General features: G+C 37.2%; 1 protein-coding gene across 3 annotated transcripts in view; it reads left to right on the forward strand.

The window, feature by feature from the left end:
• Window positions 1–17,162, forward strand: part of SMOC2 (SPARC related modular calcium binding 2) — a 137,991-nt gene that overhangs the window by 33,288 nt on the left and 87,541 nt on the right. For all 3 annotated transcript variants that reach the window (XM_021544202.3, XM_021544203.3, XM_021544205.3), the window contains exon 2: window positions 11,319–11,490. In XM_021544202.3, the coding sequence (XP_021399877.1) occupies window positions 11,319–11,490 (172 nt within the window). The remainder of the gene's footprint in view (window positions 1–11,318; window positions 11,491–17,162) is intronic.

Raw genomic sequence — 17,162 nt, forward strand, 5'->3', positions numbered from 1 at the left:
CAAGCATTTTCTTATCACAAATACAGTGTCTAGTCTTTCTCCAGCATGCAAAAATTAATTCTGACTGTGTAACATTAAAAACCCCCAAACTCTACAAAATTTCAAAATCTTTGATGTTGGTGATTTTTATTAGAAAAGGATCTCAATAAATTGTTATAGTCTTATTCTGTGTGTTCTCAGGTCCACTATGTATAAAACCAGCATTTTTATTTTTACTTCTGAAGTGCAGTAGTCTCTTCTCTTGCTGATTCTTCATCTACAAGACAGTATGTGTGACTGTCATTACAGCCTTTTTGGGTATTGTTTTTGGTACTGCACCAACTGTTGCGAGGTCTTTGCTCATGGAACCTAAATGGAAGCTCTTCAAATTCTCCATTTAATTTGTCGTCCATAATAATTCCTTATGCTATCAAGAAATCTCACACATTTGGGTCTGTGGTGGAAAGAGAGTAATAGTTTGTACTGTTAGTATGACAATTCAACATCCCTAGGACTACTGGATGATCTTTTATGACAGATTTTGGTGCTACTGGCCAACTGGTGTGTAGAAGGCAAAGAACTGCAAAGAAAAGTTCTGACAAAGAAAGCAGCTGCCATTTAAAATGTGAAACAGAACTTGGAAAAATTCTTTTATGTCTGGTTTGGATCATGGTTTGTTGACCACTTTTATCCACTGCTAGATGCACACAAAACTTTGTCTTTCATATTTAAGGGTTTTTTCTTTTGAAAAAGTCCTCATAATAATTATAAATAAATGGCTTCCTAATGACTTTTTTCCCATTGGAAAACAATGGTTTAAATTAAAGGAAAAATGGTTTTGCCCAACATACAAACAAACATACAAGAGTTCCATAAAACTTCAAACTTGAGAGGAAATAGAGCTGCCAGTGGTTTGAGAAAACTGCTTACAGGTTCTTGTGTCCCTGTGGAAAGTGTTTTTTGTTTTCATTAGACAGGCTTGTTAAACCCTTGTATATTCTAAATGTGTACTATTATACCCTTTGCTTTTAGCATGATTCCTCTTTTTAAAGATGACAGTCTTTAAACCTAGCAACATGTTATTTTAAGATCAGCAGTTTAGCAAGAGCAAAATCTGCCTCCCAGACTCAGCTGCCTGCCTTCTTTCCCAAATACTTTGTTCTGAAGGAGCTGATGGCAGTGATAAATGTAAGAGAGTGAGAGCTCTGCAGTTATTGTCAGCAAGTTAGCTTTATGGCTTGGGGATTAGACCTTTGATGTCTTATCGAGTTTCTGCCCTGTGTGAATCAGTTGCTTACTTGATTTAAATTATAAAAAGAAATGCTGTGTTGTGATATTGTCTCATACTGTGTCTTCGTCATTTGAGATGCCCCTGTGTTCTTTAGTTCCCTAGGAAGAGAAGGCAATCGGCCATATGGAGAGTGGCCAGTTGCCTGCCGATCCTGATAGGCACTCAATAGAGTTGCATAGAAATTCAGATATAGGAAAGCCCTGTTTAGCTGAGCCTTTCTGTCCTCCACAAAGGGAGATTGTTCCCTACAAGTCTGCAATGCAACATCCAGCACTGTTTCACTTTAGTTTTTGAGGGGGTCCCTCTATTCCTTTAATAGACAATTTCCTTTTCACAGAGGTAAGTGCTTCTTATGAAGTTTTCTTTTTTGACATCCCTCGGTGTAATTGCAGCTGGAGTGCTGCTTCAGCAAGCATGTGGTGGGGGGAGAGCAAAGGTGGGCTGGAAGTCTCCCTTTCATGATTCCAGGAAAAATGATATCTTACACTGGAAATTACCATCTATAAGCTCATTTTCAGAGTTTGGCGTGTTCTGTATGCTGGAGATTTCTGGAATTTGTGACAGAGGTTTAACCTAAAGCTTCTTGGAGTTATAGGTCATTGCCTTTATTTTTATTGGTTTAAGCTACCTCAGACACTTTAAATGGTGTGTACTGATATTCTTTAATGCTAAAACAAACCTCTCAAATATAGAAATGTTGATGTCACTTAGATTTTATTTGCATTTAAAATAGCTTTTCAATACTTTGGAAGCCAAAATATTTTTCAAACAAGCAGCCTTTAAACAACACTAAGAAGTAAAACTTGTCTATTTTCCCAAGTTGCTGAGGTTATGAAAGATACCAGCCAAATAGATGAGCTGTGTCTCAAGAAACTGGCTAACAGGATGGTTGTGCTAGCCCACTTGTATTCTGAAAGCTGGGTCAGTACTTATGAAAAGCTTAAGTAAACTAGAGGATAATTCAATACATAGACAATGCATCCCACTGTTTCTCTGTTTATTTTCTCTCTGTGTGACTTCTGGCAACTGAGAAGGAACACTATAAATGACAGCGACCCGCCAAAGAAAAGATTATGAATAACAATACCACAAGAATGAAGGGCATGAAGTTACCACTGACTTGGGACAAATGCAGAGCAGTGGACACATGACACAGCCAGCCACTAGTGGATTGTAGTAGATGCAGAACAGAAGACCTTCAGATTAGAAACCCTTTCAATTTGAGTTTCAACTTAAATTTATGCTGGTTTGTCCTATCTCCGGTAATCAAAGGTCTTTATATCTGTAGGTTTTTGCCTCTGTTGAACCTCTATGCTTTCCTGGTAATACTCTGAAACCAAGAGAACTGATGCCACTGGGCATTGACAAAATGAAAAGGCTGAGCTCTCTCTTACAGTTACGTGTACATAGAGATGGTGCTAGTTTGTTTTAAGCACTGTACAAGTCTGTCATGCTTTCTATCCCAATCTAACATTCAGTTTTCAGGCAATGCATGCCATAAGTTTCAATACAGTTTAACTTTCTGGATGCTGCAAAATGAAAAAAAAATCCAGCTGTTTATGTTAAACTGGAGTTAAAAATAGCTATAATAAAAATCTTTCTCACCCCTGAAAAGTCAGGTAACCTGTTTTTTGGAAGAAAAGGTTGCAGATTGCTTGCCCTTGCTGAGATGCACTTTTATTACTTCTAAATATCTACAGTATTAAATGTGTTGGCTGTTTTCTTCTAAAGTGAATACACTAGGATCAGTTTGCAAAAATGAGTGGTTTCATGAAATATGAAGGAATCCTCATATTGGAAATGAATTAATGTAGTCAGATAAAATGCGTTTTAGAGTCACTTATAGTATTTATCATGTCTTGAAAAATAAGACGATTATTTTATTTTTAGTTGTATGGGGTCAGATGCTCAGATTTTGCAGCTTCTAGCATGACTCGTTTGAAGTGAGTGCTTTGTGCTTGAAAAGACTGTAGTATAGAAGCATTTGCATGAATCAGGGAGAGGTCTCTCTGAAAGGGTGATTCACCATGGCTGAGTGCTACTCAGCTGGAACCCAAGCCTGCTTCTGTCAGTGTCTATATCTACATTACTAGGAACGGAACCAGATCTAGAATTAAGATACTGAAGAGAATAGCCCTTCAAGAGGTATGGTTTCGCTACCTTTGAGTTTCTTTTTAAGACATAAAGAGGGAAAAAGAGTAGATTTGGATGAATTGTTCTTGGAGCATTTTTTGGCATTCATGTGCCCATGCTTTCTTGAAAGCATGTATGTCATGGTTTGCTTCAGTTTCAGCCTAATCCTTCTTAGTTTACATAGTTGCACAACTGAGATATTCTGCCTTTTTTAGTAATTTGTGAAGCAGCAGTAAAAAGAAATGATGGATGTGCTGACATTCACCCCCCCACCCGCACCCCTCCATCAGTACAGCAAAGTAGAGGTCACTTTAAAAAAACACCTGTTAAAGCAATAAACATTTAAAAAATAACATGCCAAAGCAAAACATATCAATCAAAGCATAACCCTGTTTAATAATTTTCTGTGCTGGTTGTAACAAGAGGAGACTGTAGTTTTGGCAATGAGGCACTAAAAGCTTTACTCCTCTCCAGGCACTGAGGGAGTAAATTGCAACACTCTTCTAATCGATATGTAGGTAACTTGGAGTTGACTTTGAGTACTAATACTGCATGATTAAAAAACAAAACAAAACAAAACCACAAGCACCACCAGAACACAAAAACAAAACCCAACAAACCCAAACTCCAACTTCCCACTCAGTGAAATTGCATACCCTAGCTGTTTATTTCAACCATCCTGGATAAATTTTATAGGGAAAGAGACTATACATCAGTTATTTTTGAAAAGTTTTATGAAATACGATAAAGCAAAGGTAGTGGTGGTGGAGGGTGTCTGTGTGCAAAGGTTTTAACATGACCCTTTTCAATAAAACAGTGCCTCAGCAGGTATTAGAGACAGTTCTGCCTCCTGTGTGTCCCTACAAATGCACAACCTATGGGAGACCTTTGATAAAGTTATTTTTGAAACCTAGAGTCCACCTTTATTTCAGTTGTGTGAAACCTGGGACTTTGAGAGTTTGTTCCCCTTTGTTTTTTTTGACATTATGGGATAGGTTATTATTACAGGAGAGATTGTTTATCAGGCTCTCCAGCTCATAACGTAGAAATGATGTTTTTAGGACATGATCTGTCTTTTCCAAGGCAGGTGAAGCTTATCCTAAATCTGCCAATTTCTAATTTTTGTAGTCTACACAATTAGTTCCACACTATGGCACCATGATCATGGCTTGCTACCCTGGAAAGTTCTGCACTATTGTGGCTGGGTCACTAATTTTTTGTGAAAACAGGGATAATGAACTCTAAATAACAAATATTCATTTTTTCTCAAATTTGAGATAACTTCATTGAAATCAATAATCTGTTCACCTGTCTGGTAGGGGAATATAATGGGAACATTCTGATGCGCACCATGAACCCTTGAGAAGAGACAGAAATGTTTCGATGAGATTCTTTGCTGTAAGTGCAAATGGCCTTGCCCACTGTAATTACAAGCATGGGCATGTTCTGGCTCACCAGAATCATATCTGATCAGTCTCAATTGCAGAATGGGTCAGGCTGGAAGGGACCACAGTGGGTCCTTTGGTCCAGTCTTGCTGTTCAAGCAGGGTTGTCCTAGAGCACTCTGCACAGGATTGCATCCAGATGCTTCTCAAATATCCCCAATGAAAGATACTCCACATCTTCTCTGGACAATCTGTTCCAGTGCTTAGTCCCCCACACAGTGAAGTTCTTCCTTATGTTCAGGTGGAGCTTTCTGTGCATTGCTTTCTGCCCATTTCTTCTTGTCCTATTTCTTGGCACCCACCTTTAGGTATTTATAATATTAATGAGGTTTCCTTGCAGTCATTTTTTCTTAAGGCTGCACAGGCCCAGTGTGTGATGGCTTCTGTGTAAATTCTTCCATGCAAGCTTAACCTTAATGGTGATATCCTGTATGTTTGTGAACTAAAGGAGGTCACAATTTCAAGTACACAGCTCTGGGTTTGTCATGGAAGAGTCATTAAGGACTATTTTGCTTCAGTGGGACAGCACAAGATGAACAAATATGTTTAAGATTGGTTGAGTACAGCAGTTATACAGAGCAGGTATTTTAAAGGCATCTTCTAGTACTGTCCTTTATAACAGGGATAAGGAGAACTTAAGATTTCCATCCATTTCAGTGCTAGGGCTGAATGCTTTCCCATGGCATTGGAATGAGAATAGAGTTTGTTCTGTAAATTTACTTTAGAATCATAGAATATGAGTTGGAAGGGACTCATGAAGATCACCATCTGCTTCATTCCTTGGGAGAAGAGTAAAGAAATAAACATGTAAAAAATTAGTGATGTTTCAGTGAAGCAGATTGAGACAGACTAGCTGATCGGAATGCTTTCTAAGGCAGAGTGTAGTATGGATATTTAAACATCATTGCTTTTTCTGAAATACACATGGGAATATGTCTTTACAGATTATAACTTGCATATGTATGCAGACACACACACACATACACAGGCACACACACACACACACACACACACACACACACACACACATGAGTTGTTGTCTAACTCATTTTTCCATTGTAGACAAGCCCAGAGGAAACAAAATATTCCTAGCTTGGAGATTTCTACATCTGCCTGTCAGGCAGCTATCAGACAGAAACAGCATGACTACATAAATCACTGCAAATCAGCACATTTTTCACCAGCACAAAGCTCTCAGCACAGAGCCACTTTAGAGTGCACTGTTCCATAGTTTGTTTGCAGACCTCCCATGCCAGCAGCAGGGAAGTCAGACCATTATATTCAACATCTCACAGTCACCAGATGGAGAATAAAGAAATTGCCTTTCAAAACTGTAGTCTGCAGTAGGTTTTTCCTAGCAAATCAGTGATGTCTAGCATCCAGCTTCTCTATTCTGCTTGTTTTTCAGGCCCTTTTGGCCTTCAGCCCTCCAAGATAAGGTGTTAGTCTGTTTTACAACCAATCTTGAACTGTATTTTAGATTCTGAAAGTAGCATTCACTTGGTCAAAGGGGAGATTTGTATATCAGCTATAAGGTGTCCACAAAAAAAAAAAACAAAACAAAAAAAAAAAAACAAAACAAAACAAAAAAAAAAAAAAAAAAAAAAAAAAACCCTGTTGTGAATGTGCTTAAATATCCAGTATCAGTGGAGGTCCAGTCATAACTGAAGGAATCTGTAAATTGCAGAAAGATTAGTTAAAAACCTCTGATGAACTATCCAAATCCATGGAACTGAATGTCTGTCTTTTTCATAGTTCACAGACTCCAAGCTGGTGTTACAGAAAAGAATGAAGGTTTCTATATAGACAGAAAAAGTGGTTTCCTGGTCTTCAGCTTTATTAAGACAACTTATATTAGGGCAAGTTAAAAATAGGTTTAGCATGTTTATGAGTTATGCTTTATGTGCAGCCTGTTTGCATTGAGGATGTCTCTACAGGACAGTATTAGAGACAAGCTGACCCAAATTTAAGGAAAAAACAAAAGAAAAAAAAAAACAACACACACAAAAAAAGGGAAAATGGTCCTGCCTTGCTCAGATTAATCAAACAGTGGCATCAAACAAAAGACAAAATCCACAGCTATGCACTATATGATGAAATGTAGAGTAGAGCATTTCCCATTACTGTTTAAGAGGTTTTGAGCCAGAGTCAATAATTAATCTTAATGCCTCAGCCTAAGTGTGTCTGTTGTCAGCTTTTCTTCCAATGCAGAGAGATGCTGGTGCTCCCCATGGTCAGACTGTAACTCTGCTCTTGACTCTTCTGCTTTCTTGGGCTGGCAGTTGTGCTTCCAGGTGTATCTGTTGTTGGCTCTCTAGCCAAGCACCGCTTTTCTCACCTCATACTCCGTCATCTGCTAAGAAGCAAGGAGAGTTTCCCTGAAGTACAAAGGGTGGGGGTCACAGATCTGTGCACCAGAAATGCAAAGGTGTGCATGTGGCTCAGTTTTATCTGAAGATCTTTTCTGCCCTTGTGATGAATGTATCTGCAGGATGTAGACCAGTGGGAATGGCACTTAATCCCTGTATAAGAGTGAGCATAAGGTAAAGATGTATGTGAGGTACAGATATGTTACACCATAGCAGTGAGCAAGTTATATATGCATAATATTTATCAAAATAGTTTAATAGCACAGTAAGGAAACCATCAATGTCCTATTCTTAAGGTACTGGGAAAAATTTCCCGTTGACTGCAACAGTGTTTGTGGTTGAAGAAATAAGCGTCCCGATTGTCCATAGCCCAGATGTGGCACCAGTGACAGAAACAAAGAGGAAAGATAAATCAGAGCAGAAAACAGAAAAATCAGAGTAGAAAACAGCAAAAAACAGAGCAGAAATATTTTTTTCCAGTTTAAGCAAGGTTTCATTTTTCTACTATTTCATACTCTGAACTTCAGTAACAGATGAAAGATCACTGGGATCATCAGTGATAAATTTCATACAGCATTAAGATTCTTTGAAGTGTGAGAGTGAAGGAAAACACTGGAATTCCATAATGCCAGAAATATATGAAAATAAATGATATTTCAGAAATGCTTATACCTGTCAAATGGGTACACATATCTAGTAACTTTAATGATTAACTTTTATTAATGAGGTAAACCTAAAATCAAACATTTTTCTGCTATGGACCCATTATCATTCTTTCTTCTCAGAAATACTACATGAGAATTTAAAGCAGTGCCTCGTACAGAATAGTAAGTCCTTTGGAAGCTGGGTCTTGTCAGATTTAGTGCTTTGGAAAGGCTGAAATGAATGATACTGAAATGTAAAGGAGAAAATAAGTTACAGCGATTCCAGCTGAGTCGTGCCTCTTAATGTATGGAGTAATTTTTAGTTGAAACCAATTTTTTGAAACATGACTAGGCTGGTTTCTGTGTCATCAGGGCAAGAACATCTCTCAGTTAAAAGTGTTTTGCTTTTTAATAGGGTTTAACAATAATTGTCCACTTTCTGCTGGTTGTTCAAAATAATTCCATCTCAGATTGGTCAGCTATTGTTGGCCTAATTTCAGTCATTACCAGCATTCAACAGAAATGCTGCTTTAAGCTTGTCTTTCAGTGAATCATGTGTTTGTACAATAACACATTTGTTTGTTAAATGAATTCAAAGACAGAAATAGATGAACCAGTACTGAGAGTGCGTCACTTTCTGGTTCGTATTGAACCATATTTCTCTCTCTCTAAACTGTTTTAATCAAAATTCCATCCTGTCCTATAGGTTAAAAACTATGTCCTATTTTAATCAAAAGGACTATTTTCATAGGAAAGTAGAGTTCTAAGATGTGCACTACTGTGATCTCAGCTTTTCTGCCATTGACTATGCTTGCTCCTGTTTCCACAAGTAGCAAATATTATGGAAAATTCCATAGCCCTTTCTTGTTTCAGCATTTGTTTTCAATATGTTCATCAATTCCTTTGGCTATATAAGCAAGTAATACTAATTTTGATTTGTGCCATCCTATACTGCTGTAGTAAAGATGACAATGAAGTATTTTCCAAATTTCAATCACATATTTTCTGTATGTTTTTTTTTTTCCAAATACATTTTCTAGTCTCTCTTTCATGCTGTCTTTCCTTATAATTGCTTGCCCTTTTGTCCTTCCTGCTCTTAAATCCCTCAGTTGGGATCCTAGGTTGGTGGAAATTGTTTACATGTACAACCCAAATTCTCCAGTGAGGTTTGGCTAACCAATAGTCTATTCAAGTGGTTTTGTCTTCATCCTCTGCTTTTCCAGGTTGCTTGAATATCCTTGAACCCTTAATTTGCCCTAATCTTCTCTACGACTTTTAAATAATAAAATACTTAAATAAAACTCTTTGGATAAATGCCCTTTTAAATACAGCTTTATCTGTGAACTATCATACTCTCAAGGGAGTGGATTTTGTTCCTCAGACAATTAAGGGGATTTTCTGTCCACAGGCATATCCACATTAACTCCTGCAACAGTTCAAAACAGAACAAATGAAGAAACTCTGGGGCAAAATAATGTACAGGGGCTAGACTGCTGCTCTGTGTCTGATTTTCTTCTGGTGCCTGGGTTCAGTCCTCTGATCTGCTGCATGATTTTCTGTGGGTCACAAAGCCTTCCTGTGCTTTTGAAAACTAATTCTGTGCTCAATGGGGATGCTGCTGAGGATAAGTTAAGGGTGGAAAAGTGCCTATCCATTACAGAGGGGTAGTCTTCTACACACAGAAGGGCTGTATTCCTTACTTCTCAGAACAGAAAGAGGGAGATCACTTGACTTGCCATCACCAAATCCTCAGGGGAAGTCAGAGGTAAAGCAGAGAACTGGATCCATTTTTGTTTGTCAGGGGCTCCATGGAGTCCATTTTTCATTGAGAAATCCTTTTCGTAGTGCTAGGTAGGCCTAATCTCAGAGTCCTGCAGATGCCTGCCAGGCAAGAAAGGGAAGCTAGGACAACCTCACAGGGCTCCCACAGTGCAGCTCATCAGGGCACCCAGGCAAACCCTGGAGACCAATACGGTTTGGAGGGTGTTCAGAGCCATGGATATCTGTCTTCACTGTCACTAATTGTGCAGGTAAAGGGAGATGACTTCAGTTTTATTCCCTTCCCACTCAGCTCACCTAATTATCAATTTCTGTTGGTGAGAAGGAGCTGCAAAATAAATTGTGTGTAATTTGTGAGTAATTTACTTCTGAAGTTAATTATTCCTAAAAGTGAAAAGTTGCTCAAAAACATTTGGAAAAGGAAGCTTTCCTTTTCATCTTAGTGTGCCACTAAAATATAAAAATTCTGGTAAAAGTCCAACCATATGACTATTATTATAAAGTGATACCTTTGAGATAATCTCTCCATTTTCATGCAGACTCTCCAGAAAGGCATCTGTATTTCCTCACATTAAATGATAGGAAATGGAAATAGACCACAGTTTTAAGTATGAAGGTTATGGAGATTTATAATTCTTATTATATATTTCTTATGTGTAATAAAATGCAGGGGAACTATATGTAGCAATCTTTAAAAAAAATTTAATCCCAGATCCTCCTCTTTTTGCTCTTTTATTTTTCCCCTTGAAATTTTCCTCCTCCTAATTTAATTTCTCATCTGAAGTTCAAAATTTTTTTTGCCTGATGTTTGTAATGATGAATTAGAACCAATGAAAAAAGGGCTTTAGCTGGATGCAGGTCTTTTCTTGGGCACCTCATGATGCTTAGGATTATTATTACCTCCTGGCAGCTGTATGCCTTGCTTAGTTTTGTGCAGAAGCAGAAAGAGAGAAATTCATCTGAGTACTTCCTGAGTTTACCTTCTCCCTAGTCTCAGCTTTTCAAGAGCTCAAGATAAAGTATTACCTTTGTTTTTATCTTTTTTTGTTTTTGGCTGGCACATAGTGGCATCTGATTGGGGGTTTTTCTTGGCAGTGTATTTCAGGGTGAGAAACTTCTTTTCACAGTGCCAAGGATGATGTCAAACTCATCAGCCTTGCTGTCTTGACATTGGAGGGATGAACAATTCAGTCAGGTTCAGTGAACTTTGTGTCAAAACTAAAAAGAGACGCATTGAAATCCACCATGAGAATATTTATTTTAAAAATCTTGGATCTTAGATCAGCCTTTTTGGCTTGTAGAATAATACATAGCTAATAAAATAGACAAGCATCCATTGCTGTCTCATTTTTGTTGTGAAGAATGTTTCAATCACCATTTTCACTTCAAAAACTCAAGTTACTGTTTTGAGGCTCATAATGGTTGAAAGGGATTCAGAGAGTTCCTAATTGTGATACTGGATTTAGTGTATATTGTGGAGATGTTGCAATCACTGCCATTTCACAGCAGCAGTGGAAAAACCCGATATAATGAATCAGCTTGGATCTCAATACCAAAAAAAGGCAGAACTTTCTTTTCAGTTTTGGATAATATTTGTATGTCTTTGCTGGGGAAGGAGACCTCAGAGCAGTTTTCACATGGGAATAGCATTCCTACAGCATTAATTTTTTTTTCCTAGTTTTTGAGAGTGGACCAAGACAAAGACAGAGAATGCAGCCTGGACTGTGCAGGTTCCCCTCAGAAATCACTCTGTGCATCTGATGGAAGAACTTTTCTGTCCCGGTGTGAGTTTCAACGAGCAAAATGCAAAGACCCTCAGCTGGAAATAGCCTACCGTGGCAACTGCAAAGGTGAGAAAAATCAAAATTTCCCTTGACCATAATGAAAAATAATAGACTCTAAAATAGTGTTTGAAATGTCTCTGAATTTAAAACCAGGAGTGCTGGACTTGAAGAGCTTTTTAAAAGCAAATGGGTTGAAGTCAATCCTATTATTTATATAACAATATTCTATCTAAAGATAAATTAATCTTGGGCCTTCATCAAAATTGTGACTCTCAAATTCACTTATTTTTCAATAAGTTACTATTAAGGAAATTGCATGGCCAGGTCCTTGTTCAGAAGGACCATATCACTGGCAGGTTCAGATAAACTCTTAAAATAGTTATTTTGCAAGGTTTCCTGCCTAGTACAATTTGGTATTTTGCATTTGAGATGATCAATTTAAGTCTTGTATTTCCTAACTACAATCACATTGTGTGGCAAGGGTGGTTGTGATAGGGTGAGTTGAGTGAGAAAAAGTGAAAAGCAAAAGAATGCATATGCATAGATCCCTCACAGGCCATTCCTGCCTATATCATCCACTCTTTTACTTCTGATCTCTGTTTAGAGAATTTTGGTGACAAGCAGCCAAACAAAATATCCACAGTTAAATCTTTCAACTTTTAGAGTAGTATGGTGCTGGACAATGCACCTTCCTTACTGAAGGTGATTCCCCACACAGTGATCTTTCTAAAAGAAATCTACGAATAATATGTAAGAATAGCAGTGGTCATAAAGATTTACTTTTCCCTCTGTCCTAAAGAGAATGGCAGGGAGTGGAGGTAGGGGGTGGGGGAAAGAAAACTGCAGGCACCACACCAATTCAACCTGCAGGAGGCAATTTTCTACATCATCTCTCTCCATTAGCTCCTGCAAACCTCTGAAGCATCAAGACTGCTTCAGAGAAACATTCTGTCTCATCTTCTGCCTGGATGAAACAGTATCCTCATTCTTCAGCACTTTCATAGTAAACCATTGTACTAGGTGATGGATCTATTTACTGTGGTGAGCAAGGATAACATAATGAAGCTACCTGAGCCAAAGCTTTTGTTACACTCATGAATGACAGAGACAATTATTGTGCACTTGGTATTGTTCATTTTATACATTAGAGCTTTATGGAAATTAGTTTTGAGTGTTTTTCTTTATTTTTTTTAATATTGCATTGAAAAAGTTCTCTGCAAGAAATTTTATTCATTAAGATGAGAATTGCTCTGCTGAAGGTTTCCTCACTGATGACGTCAAATTTTTCTGCAGTCAATGGCTTCAATTTGGAGAAGTACTCATTTGCTGTTTGTTTATTAATGCATACAGTAGAATTGTAGATTTGGAATTAGACACCTTAGGCACTTTAAATATTGCTGATAACAGGTACACAGCATGTTCTCGTCAATCAAAAGTTTTTTCCCTTTGATTGGTAATAGGCAAATATTTGCCAATAATGCACTTAGTATCAGCAAGAGACAAATGCTCTTTTAGTTTTACATCTTCATGGTATATCTTATTCAGTAAAGCAGTCGTAAATTTTGAAGTGACCAGTGTCTTTATTCCTACTTACGGCTGTGATAATCAGAAATATTTCAAGCTGTAAAAACAAGTTTTAAAGAAGAAAAAGATGATTCATTGGCCTAGCTGAAGTTTCAATTTTAGCATTTGCTAGGGTTAGTTCAGATGATCATATCAAACATTCTGATAAAGCCAAGGAAGTTCATTGATTAAGACCTTTAGAGCCAGTTGCTTTTGAGTGGTAAAATTTGTTTTGCAGGTGATGCTTGATCAAAAAGAAGAAGGTAGTTGTTTTAGTAGGGTTAACCAAAAAGTGATGTTTCATTAGAGAGCAACTTTTAAGGTTTCAGAATGTATTTTCATTCTATGTAGAAATAAAAACAGATCCTTTTGGAAGTGTTTGTCTGTACTTCTGAAAAAAAAGACACCCACACTAACTCCTCATTAAAGCCTTAGTTTTGAAACAAGTTTTGGGCTTGCAGGTAAAAGGGAAAAAAGCATGCATGTTTTCATGTGAATGTTCTGAAGGGAGAAAAGCAGTGATTCCTGGTAGAGACTCCACAACTTTAAATCTGTGCCATGATAATCATCCACAATTGATCAAAAAAGGCAATCTTAAGTCTGTCTCCTCCTGTCTTCCAAAACAAATCCTTATTCACCTTACAAAAATCTTCTCTAAAACCAAAATATTTCCAGGTTTTCTATTTAAATCAATTTAATGATGACTAGCTCTTTGGTTCAGTGTATTCAGTAGAAATCTAAAGACCTTGACAGTTTATGTTGACAGCCTTTTGGAATAATTTTGAGTCCATCATTTCTTGATTAGGTATTCAGAACTGTGATTTCTTTTAACATCCATAAGAAATTTTGAATGATTATCAGACTGACGTCTACTTTCTCTGTTTCTTTTTCCTTTTGAAAGGCAAATTTGTATTGACTCTTTTTGTCTATTTCTCACCTGTTGTCAACATTTTTCTCATCTATTTGGTTTTGAACACTTAAATACTAACCTTTAACAAAACAAGCATCAAAATAGATTGTTCTGTTAGTTTGTTTTGTTTTTTTCTGAAGACATTAATTTTATGGTTTTTTTTTTTTTTTTTTTAATTTTAAGTCTACTTCCAGCCTTTGCTGGAATTTATTGCTAAGCTTGGAAATGCTATAAGAAGTTAAAAGGTTATAAAATAGCCAGCCTACTTTTGGAGTTTCTAAATTCTCAAATAATCTGTGTACACTGTAGATGAACAACCACATTTTTGGATACTTTTCCAAACAAAATCTTAATTCTGAAGTTCTGGAGATTTGCCACTTGCTTGACACAGACATTCACTGTGCAATGAGATTACAACTCTAATAAATAAATGTTTGTTGAAGGCTGAGAAATGCTACTTGTGTTTTTTAACAGTTAGGACTGTTAAAACACCACCTGTGATAGGGATTAACCACATGCACACACAAATGCTTCACAGGAAATCTGGCCCAACATAGCCAAAGGAACAAAACATACAAGAAGTGGAAAAGCAATATAATTGTTTTTAAATTGCTCAGAAAGAAACAGATGCTATGTCTGCACAAATTAATTAAGCAATGCAAGGCGACAGTATGAGCCCAGGCAGGTAAGGTGGTAAATGCTCCCTGTTACACATTGGGCACTGGCCAGCTGTGCTCATCTGAGGACTGTTTCTATGTGGCTCAGTGAAAAGATGGGCCAAGGACTGTTCCAAGCAGGCAGCATGCACAGAGGTGCCTTCTTTTACAGGTTAAGGCTTTTCAGCTTTTTTTTTACTTTCTTTTTCTGTTTCACTTTTTGTTTCCTAAATAGCATTAACAATGCTCATTTAATTTCTCAGTTTGTTTTTAAGTGAATGTACCTGGCCCATAATTGGGGCCCTGGAACTAATATTCTGAATGTATTAAGCAAGTGGCTCAGTAACCAGATTTTTATTCTGGCATCATGATCAATGAGAAAACCAATTAATATGTATCTTACCAGCATACCTCTACCCTAACACAGAGCTCTTAAAATATTCCAGCTGGAGCACTTGGATTTTGTGGCTTCTCTACCAGTACTTCACTAAAATAAGATTTCTCTAATGGCTGAAGTTTTGATACAAATTATCAATCACTATAAAATCTTCACTGCCGGCTCACATCACATTTCCTTACTCCACTATCATCATGTAACAGCACCTGGGTGTATAAGCAGCTGGTAAACTGGGCTTGCACAAATCTCTGAGTGGTCCTTTCTATAAATGGCAATGTAGGAGATTTACACAGTGATATTTAATTTCTGAGGGGTTTGGAATTTAATCTGTCTAGCACTGAGTACATACTCAGTGTTTGCAGATGTGGCCCCAACAGTGACTTACTGCTTTGTGAGTGCACCAAGGAGAGCCATCACATGGAGTAGTGTCATTGTTATTCTGTAGCTATGTAGATCCCCTTCCTCAGTTGGAAACCCTAGGTAGGTCATGTTTAACCTAATTAATTTATGGTATCTTAAAGAGCCTCACTGTTTAAAAATTCTGTTCTTTCATGAGCTATTATACATATAACAAAAGGTAATATCTTCATTCCCACAAGTCATATAAAGAACCAAAGCACATCAAAATATGAGTGAAATTTCTCATAAAACTGTTATTTTACCATTTGCTTTCCTTAAAGAAGAGAATATTCAACATTTGTTTCTTTAAATTAGGACTTTCAGGAATAGTGAAAAGTTTCACTATGATTAAAATGAGTTAATGAATGGATTAAAAGCATGTTTAAATAAGTTGAAATTTCTGCCTTTGGATAAACATGCTAATAGGATTTTTCCCTTTGTGCAGAGCATGAAGGCATTGCTGGGCAGTAGCTGTTTTGAGACCACAAGTTAATCTTGGTCCCATAATTAATGAATCCAAGCATAATTTGGAGAGACATTACTCTTGCCTATTAGCCAGAGAACTGGGTAGTAAATGCTGGACGTGGTTTCTGAGTGCACACCTTTTCCAGAATTCCCATGGAGGCTGCCATCCAGCTCAGGGCTGCTGTGAGCCAGGCGGGCATGAGCTTGATGTGAGCTGGCAGTGCCTGAGCATGTCTCTTGGCTCAGAGCATGGGCAGGGACCTTGCCTTGGCCGGTGCACCTGCTGCCTGGAAGGCAGCCCCGAGGGACGTGTTTGGGTGGTAGAATATGCTCCCAAGATGTTCCATTTGGAGAGAGAATAAAAGAAGTGAGTAGGTAGGGTTCCTTTTCTAACATAAATGAGTGAAAGTGGGACTGGACCAAGGAGTCTGTCTTAAAAATAAACCTGAACAGAGCGAGACCTTGCACAATTTGTATGTTGAAAACAGAACAGTTTTTATATCTCCTCAGCTCTCCCTTTTCATCTCTCCCTTTTATTTTTTCTTCTCATCTTTAATGAGGAAAAAGAAATGAGTGATGCAGGTCTGTTCATTATTTTGAAAAACATTAAAAAAAGAATATGTTGAGATGTGGCACTAAATTTGGGATTATTGATAATAATCACAGGATTGATTATAAGGCAGATTTTTGTCTTAAAATACTTTCAGCTAGGAGATGTCTCCTCCTTTTTCAGACATATTTTCTCACTATAGACACTGTGTTTAATCTGTAGATTACTGCAAGTTTCCAGACTACAGTGCTGGCAATCCTGATACAAATACTTCTCAACACCAACCTAATTTTGGTTTTGATTCTTCATTTATATTATGTATCAAGATGTTACACATTGAGCCACTGTAGAAAAAGTGGTGAGAAACAAAATATCCAACATGGTGAAAAAGGTATCAACATATAGAAGTTACAATATATGGTATCTCTTAAAGCAAGTGGAATTGGCTTCTGGTTATACTTTCTAGTATATAATGGAAATTAATAAAGTTTTAAGTATGTTTGGAATGTTTTTGTGTAATATTCTTTGGTCTTTAAAATGTATCTATTGGTACTTAGAACACAAGACAAGTAACACTGCCATAATATCTACAGTTTTCTGGAGATACAGTTTATACCTTTTTAAAATTATCAATTTTTATTGATAATTTTTCTCCAAGCAGAATTTGCTGAAGCCAGAATGCACAGAAACAAGGCATGTGAGGGCATTCTTATGCACAAAAATGAGTCTTCATAAAATCAAATATGCAATACAACAATTTGATTTGAAATTAATCTTCTTCTGGTTTTTTTTTTGTTG

Source organism: Lonchura striata, chromosome 3 (assembly GCF_046129695.1).
Source record: "Lonchura striata isolate bLonStr1 chromosome 3, bLonStr1.mat, whole genome shotgun sequence".
In the NCBI taxonomy this organism is placed as follows: domain Eukaryota; kingdom Metazoa; phylum Chordata; class Aves; order Passeriformes; family Estrildidae; genus Lonchura; species Lonchura striata.